The 7427-nt window shown below is 40.1% G+C and overlaps 1 protein-coding gene across 2 annotated transcripts; it reads left to right on the top strand.

Annotated features, from left to right (window-relative positions):
* Positions 1-1410: 1410 nt before the first annotated feature.
* On the top strand, positions 1411-6647 carry LOC106805452 (tRNA:m(4)X modification enzyme TRM13 homolog). Of its 2 annotated transcripts, none has more exons than XM_014807036.1 (10): positions 1411-1498; positions 1763-1829; positions 2370-2420; positions 2594-2663; positions 3432-3538; positions 4052-4130; positions 4292-4380; positions 4628-4775; positions 5042-5381; positions 5640-6647. In XM_014807036.1, exons 1-10 carry the CDS (start codon positions 1473-1475, stop codon positions 5806-5808), a joined length of 1146 nt encoding a protein of 381 aa, XP_014662522.1. In that variant the 5' UTR covers positions 1411-1472; the 3' UTR covers positions 5809-6647. The 2 variants fall into 2 exon arrangements, with proteins under 2 accessions (XP_014662522.1, XP_014662523.1); XM_014807037.1 differs by having other exon boundaries at positions 1451-1510.
* Positions 6648-7427: the final 780 nt, after the last annotated feature.

A 7427-nucleotide genomic window follows, 5' to 3' on the forward strand; every position in this document is an offset into this window, starting at 1 on the left:
TAGTACCGGTACTACTACTATTACACTTACAGTTACATACACTGAGACATGCAGTGACAGTGTCCGTGATTCGCAGCTAGTATAGGGCCTGCACACAGGCACTTGGAACGTCTCAATAAAAAAAATTAATGGTAAATAAACACGAAATGTACCAAAGTCTTAATCTTTCTCTACTCTATTTCGCCTATATCACCTGTAAATGCCGGTCAAATGCTCATCTGCAACACACAACCACAAGTACACCGCACGGCCGCCCTGTGCTGCGTGCACAAACAACATGAATAAGAGAGCTAGATTTTGTGTTTATTTACCTTCTTTTTTTATTGAGACGTTCGAAGTGCTGTGTGTAGTACTGTCTGTACAGTCGAGTAGGGATAGTAGTTGTACTATAAGTATCCCTAGTACTAGTACTATTGTACTGTAGTACAGACTGTACTACAGTGCTAGAGTTGCTACACTACAGTGTAGGCTACACTGGTAAAGCTATAGTAATTCATACTAAGTAATTGTATGTTTCATGCATGGTGCCGATTTGTGTCTGTCAGTTTGTTTACCTGCCACCTGACCTGGGGCCGGGCCACTGGATCATATTTATAATTCCTGCTCTGCCTCATTAATTGATGTGTCAGGGCCTAATCCAGGCCATTTTTCATACCGAATACCGGCCGCCTAAATTACGACCCCCTAGCAAAACGCCCAAATTTCAAAATTCATAAAACGCCCAATTTAGCAGAGCTCTGATGCAGATGTGATAGATAAGTATATATATGATTTTTTTATGCTCGCTACGCTCGCCATGGGTGCCCATATTAAGCAGCTAGATTAGCCCCTGCATGTACACGTCCTACTACTAGTGGTGTTCGTTGATTGGACTGGAGAAAACTGCTGCTTTTACCCTGACTAGCTATCAGGAGCAGATTTAGAGGTGGTTTCATGCAGGCTGTTACAAGTGAGGACCCTCCCCCCTCCCACACACACACTGTCACACACACAGACTCCCTATGCATGCGTATAATTTGTTTCAGCTAAAATAGAATACAGAACTTCAAACTAGAAAATCCATAGTAAAAAAACTATAGTGAAAATCCATCAGATTACAACCATGTGGAGAGCTACCCCCAACCCACCCACCTTGCATTCACTGCAGTGAAAAAAATACACGGGGGCTCGGGGCGATTTAGCCCCCGAAATGCCAAAAAGAGCCCCGGAAATGCCAAAAAGAGCCCCCGTAAATTTGCATAGAGTTCAATGCAAACCAAATTTTAGAGTGCTATTTTCATCCACGCGAGCTTGAAAAGTAGCCCCAGAAAAATACATTTTATTTTTTTCCCTGATTCACTGAACCTTCCCAATTTGCAAATTTCTGAATCTGTCCCCACCTTAATTGTGATAACTGCCAGACAGAATATTTTATAATTAACCGTGTTTTTATGTAATACAAGGATGAAGCCACACACATAAGAGGTGAACGAATGCAGTGTCCTCTTGATCCCCAACAGTAAGTGTAACTGTAAGTCAGCAAATCTACATAAAATAAATTGTGCCGATAGCTTGCTATCTGTAAGTAGTGTTGGTGTTTCCATTTTGGTTTTAATTACTCCTGGAATTGTAACTACAGTATCATTTAATTAACATTTCAATGATGTGTTCTAGTATGCGATTAATTTTGATAGTACTGATATAAATCTTATATAGCTATAGCATAATGTCAAAAGGATTACGTTTCAAAGAATAATTAGATTAGTGACATTCAACTTTTCAGCACATGCTTTGCTAGCAAACTGGAGAGCCATTTGAAGAAGTGCAATGCAAGAGAGATGCCGAAACCGGTAAGTGAATTTTTGTGCCAACCACCTCCCCAATATACAGCTGTAGCCTGAACGAATTCCTAGGGGAGCAATATTTTATGACTAAGCTGGGTACAGTTAAGGAAGGGGCCCACCTCCCAGTCGACATTCATGAGGCTTCAATGGATTGCTACATGATGATTTACACTTATTTTACGGTCACTCGCATTTATATGGCTTTTCTCTGAAATCTACCTGGGACAGCTACCCCCACGACCCTCGGAGGCAACAGCTCTCCCATAAATAAGTGTAGAATAATAAAAGGGTGTTTCGTGTGATTTTAAATGTGCGATCTATGATGAAAGTATGCATCCAGAAGTATATATACTGTTGCTGTGACTCTCACTTTGATAACTATGTTATTGAGACAGGTGCCTACACATGAAGTGATGCACCTCATCACTTTACTGGTTTCTCTCTTCCAATTATGTGGTTATAGGCTTAGTGTGATAATCTCTGTTAGATCATATACCAGCATTACCTATATACAGCTAATTCTGATGGTGTCTATTGGGTTTTTAGAACTACTACCGTAAGAACATCAATGCTGGATTGACTGCCAGCCCGATAAAGGTAAATGTAAACACTGATCTGCTATAAGTACCTAGTAGTTTCTTCTGAACTTTACTAATTTTTAAACGCATGTTTTTAAAAGCATTCGTTTGGATACCATAAAATATATCAGCACATGTGTAGCATATTATAAGTTTTTCTTTGTCTAACTTTCTTGTTTCGTATGCCATTAGGTCACATTGGCGGATACATCTACTGCTGATCTTCATGAGTTAGTTGAGAAAATTGAGACAATTTATAAAGGTATTTTACAAAGAGCATTACAGAATATAAGAAAGCATTTGTACTACAAGTAATAATAATAATTATAGTAAATACTGATATTTGTATGAACTTATTTAATGTATTAGAGTAAAGATTATTCATCCTATGTTGCATATATATTTCCTATTTTAGAGGGTAGGCTGGATATCGTTGGCCTTCCTTGTTCAAAAGTTTGTTTCTCCCTCTGTATATACATATCTAGTTACATGGATCAGGTAGTTCCACTCTTCAAGTTTCTCAGATCAGCAAATTTCATACGTAGTTACTGTATAGTTATTTTGAAAACCATACTTAAAAAAGATGAACGTAAAAAAATAAAGGAAACAAAATTTTCTAGTATGAGAGTGTAATGCTGCGTTTACACTATCGATTTTTTTAGCAAAAATCGTATCGATTTAAAGTGCATTCCAACACAATTGGCTGAAATTCGATTGTGTTGAAGTCGGAGTCGGAGTCAAGTCGCCGAGTTGGAGAAACAGGCTATTTCTCCAACTTGGCCCGACTCAGACTCCAGCGCAATCGAATTTCAGCCAATTGTGTTGGAATGCACTTGAAATCAGTACAATTTGCTGACAAAAATCAATAGTGTAAACGCAGCATAACACAGCTTTCGACACGATTATAACTAAACTCTGGCCATAATATTTCACTCAGTTGACAAGGCCATCTTGCTACTTCCCAAGCAATGCAAAAAATATTGAAAAGTATTTGAGATGGGTCTTGCGTGTCAAAAACCATATTTTTCAGATCATGTTCCAGAGATTGCCACTGAGATCCTAACGCATGAAGTGTTGAGGCAACGGCTACAGGACCCATATTACGGCAGCTTTGCACAGAAGCATCTTCAGCAACAGGTCCATCATGCATACACAAACTGTAGTGTAAGAGGCACTAACCTTGATAAAAAAAAACATCCTTGAGTTATCATCGTTTACTATCAACACATGGTTTGTAGCCACTGTCTGTCATTCATCATTGATGCGAGTATTAAATGTTAATAATCACGTAAAACTAGGTGCCATATGGAATTTTACTTTTTGCGATCCATTGCATGTATTAAAAAATTAATAGATAAAAATTTTAACTTGGATGTTAAACTATAAGCTAGTGCAGGATCGTTATTAGTTCGTGAAATGATATCAAGAGCAGGTAAATTATTAATCTGTCTTTCATGGAGTTCTGTGCCTCTGGCAGGCAGATATTAGAAAGTGTTCTACGCAGATCAACAAAATACAATCAAGTATGTAATTGTTTAAGACCTTTCTGGATGTTATCGGGTATGTAAATTAAAGTTCAATTTAATTTGTTATAGATATTACAGTTGACAAGGTGTAAATTCTGGACGTAAGAATGTTTGTTTTTTCAAGGCATCAATACTTGGACACATGGAGCAACTGGGACTGTTAAAAAACGGCCATTGCTTCGTAGAGTTTGGAGCAGGAAAGGGTATTTGTTTCTAATGTCTTTTCTGATAATAATGATAGTTGAACGATAGTCGATAATGTTTAATGGTAGTCGAAATTTATCGTCATGGTAAAGTAAAAGTTATAGGGACCCGTTTGGGGGTATCCATTTTACTGGGTAGTTACATGCATATATGATCTTAGGTCAGATGTCGCACTGGGTGCAGCAAGCTTCACCACATTCTGAAGACAGTCACTTTGTTCTGGTTGATCGAGGCGCGAATAGGTACAAGGTACATATATACATGTATACATGTTGGGCTGGCTGTTTACAGTACTATATTATATTGTACCTCAACGTTGCAATGTCTATGTAAATAATTGTGTTTTGTAGACATGATTGCAATTTGGGTTTAGACATATTTCTTCAAGTGTTTTAGATATTTAATTTAGCTCGTGTGTCTTCATTTATCAGCTTGAGTAGAACTTATGTGACTAATAAAGAAGAAGTTTATATAGTTTTTTGTGTATTCATACCAGTTTGACAGTTTTCACAAAGAGGAAGGTCCAGCATTTGAAAGAATAAGGATGGATATTGCTCATCTCAATCTTAGTGAAATTCCTAGCATCAAGGAGAAACACACACCAATCATTGGATTCAGCAAACACCTGTGTGGTGCAGCAACAGGTGCGTCGAATGTAACATTGTTGCGTGTCCTCTCATTGCTCTGGTAGCGGTAATAGTAAAATTAATATCACAGGTCAGAAGGTACAAGTAGAATTCATCATACTAATAATGGTATGTGTTGCTGTTGCACGCATGGAAGTCTAGTGATATGCACTTTACCTAGTTCAGATGTGTGTCACTTGCACTTTACTTTGTATTTTAATTTGTCTATTAGTACTGTCTGGGTAGCCATGATATGCCCGACGTGGTTCTCTCTATATGCGTAGATCTTGCTCTCTGCTGTCTCGCATCAACGCTACCGCCCCCTCCGTCGGATAATACCTCTGCCACTGGCCTTCCCGAGGAACCAACGTTGCACCAATGTAGAGGCGTTGTCATTGCACTGTGCTGCCACCACCGGTCGGACTGGAATAGCTACGTGGGGAAGCGCGCATTCAGTGAGTGGGGTCTGAGCGCTGCTGACTTCAGCCTCATCTGCGGTATGACCAGCTGGGCGACGTGCAAGCTGACCGACGCTGGGGAACAAGCCAACAGCCGAGACAACGCGGACAGCAAGACGGATGTCACTGTTAATCATGACGAAAATGTCGCTGCGAACGCCGTGAGGTAATATCCTTATCAACCACATCGTAAGCTCTGCAGTTTAACAAATCGGCGAGTTAGTTCGACTGGGTAGTCTGAAGCGTGTCGATAAGGGGGTTAGCTAATTCATCAATGTTTTATTATTCACGACTCGGCTTCTATGTTGTCGGTAAACGTGTTGTATACGTCGAAATGCATCTTTACATTTTTTTTCAAGATTATTTGTGTCCGTGATGATGTGGCTTGTGTGTGTCACTTATCTCGGCTCACTCGCTCCTTTAGGTGGGACCGCGAACAGGTCGGAGGGAAGTGTAAGCGACTTATCGACCATGGGAGAATTCTCTACATGAAGGAGCGAGGCTTTGACTGCCGCGTGCGATTCTACGTTGACTCCAGTGTCTCCCCGGAGAACGTCTTATTGATAGCAACGAACGATGACAACACAAGATAGTCAGTAGTCTGTGCAGGCGATAGCATGTTATTCGCTAGCAACTATATCTCGGGGAAATCTGGTTCAATGTGATGGCTAAGAGAGATCTTGTGATCGTGCGGACGCACGAGTAATTTAAACAAAAATGCCATCATTTATATGTCATGTTGGTTTCATCTGTTGTGTTTCAATGGTTAATATTGTATGCGTTTTGATACATCAATGTCGAAACTGTATCACTGCTATTGACATTTTAAATTATTTACTAGTGCTTTAATCCAAGCCTGAAAAATATAGACCTGAAAGTTTTTTAATATTTTTATTTTTATTTTTTTAATATTTTTTATTTTCATACTTGACACAAGTACATATATTTACACATATAGCTGATCAAATATGTAGACACATACAGGATTTGGACAATAATAAGAACATATTCAAAGCATATTTTGGATCATATTAAAAAATTTGGGAAGATTATAAGTACGGACTACACTAGATAAAGTCACCAACAAAATGCAGTACGATGTATACATTACATATAGTAAAGAAGCAAATTATTGGCGGTAAATTATAATAAGTTACTGTACAGAGGCCACGACTACTAATTCAACAAAGTTCTGCACATTGTGCATGTTGGCATACCTTTTGTAGTCGTATACAATAGAGTAGTATATTGTTTTATTGTAAGCTGTGAAATAAAGCAGCCCATTTACCATAAAACTTGTTCATAGACTGTTCATTGTGTGGGTATAGACCTGAAAGTTGGTAATTATAGTGGTCATTGGCTTGTAAGCAATGCATATCTAGATAATTAATGTATTTTTATGGTAAAAAAAATCCATTTATTTTGTATTGCACGTTTCCATGTTATATTTACTTTCATTGAAAATATTTCGCTTTCCCATTTCTGTCTGTCTGTCTGTCTTTCTGTCTGTCATCTCTCTCTTTCCCTCTCTCTCTCTCTCTCTCTCTCTCTCTCTCTCTGCTCTCTCTCGATCCCTCTCTCGTCTCGTCTCAGTCTCCCCGCTCTCGTCATGCTCGTCTCCTATCCTCTCTCTCTCTCTTCCTCTTCTCTCTCTCTGTCTCTCTCTCTGGCTCCTCTCTCCTCTCTCTCTCTTCTCTCTTCTCTTTCTCGTCTTTCTCCTCTTCCTCTTCTCTCTCATTCTGCTTCTTCTCTTTCTCTTCCTTCTTTCTTTGCTGACATCATTTGTTCTATATAATCTCTTTATATAACGCTAATTCTTGTCATTTTTGAAGAGCATTACGCGCATAGTGCGTGTATATGTGCCCGTGCGTGTATAACGTGCACACCGCACACGCACACGCACACGACACGCCGNTGTGCGGGCGCGTGTGCGTGTATATGTGTCCGTGCGGGCGCATGTGCGTGTATATGTGCCCGTGCGTGGGCGTGTGCGTGTACATGTGCCCGTGCGTGTGCGTGTATATGTGGCCGTGCGTGTATGTGCGCGTGCGTGTATATGTGGCCGTGCGTGCATGGGCGTGTGCGTGTATATGTGCCCGTGCGTGGGCGTGTGCGTGTATATGTGAGTGCGCGTGTGCGTGTATATGTGCGTGCGCGTGGGCGTGTGCGTGTATATGTGCCCGTGCGGGCGCGTGTGCGTGTATATGTGCCC

This window comes from Priapulus caudatus, unplaced genomic scaffold, assembly GCF_000485595.1.
Source record: "Priapulus caudatus unplaced genomic scaffold, Priapulus_caudatus-5.0.1 Scaffold114, whole genome shotgun sequence".
Lineage (NCBI taxonomy): Eukaryota > Metazoa > Priapulida > Priapulimorpha > Priapulimorphida > Priapulidae > Priapulus > Priapulus caudatus.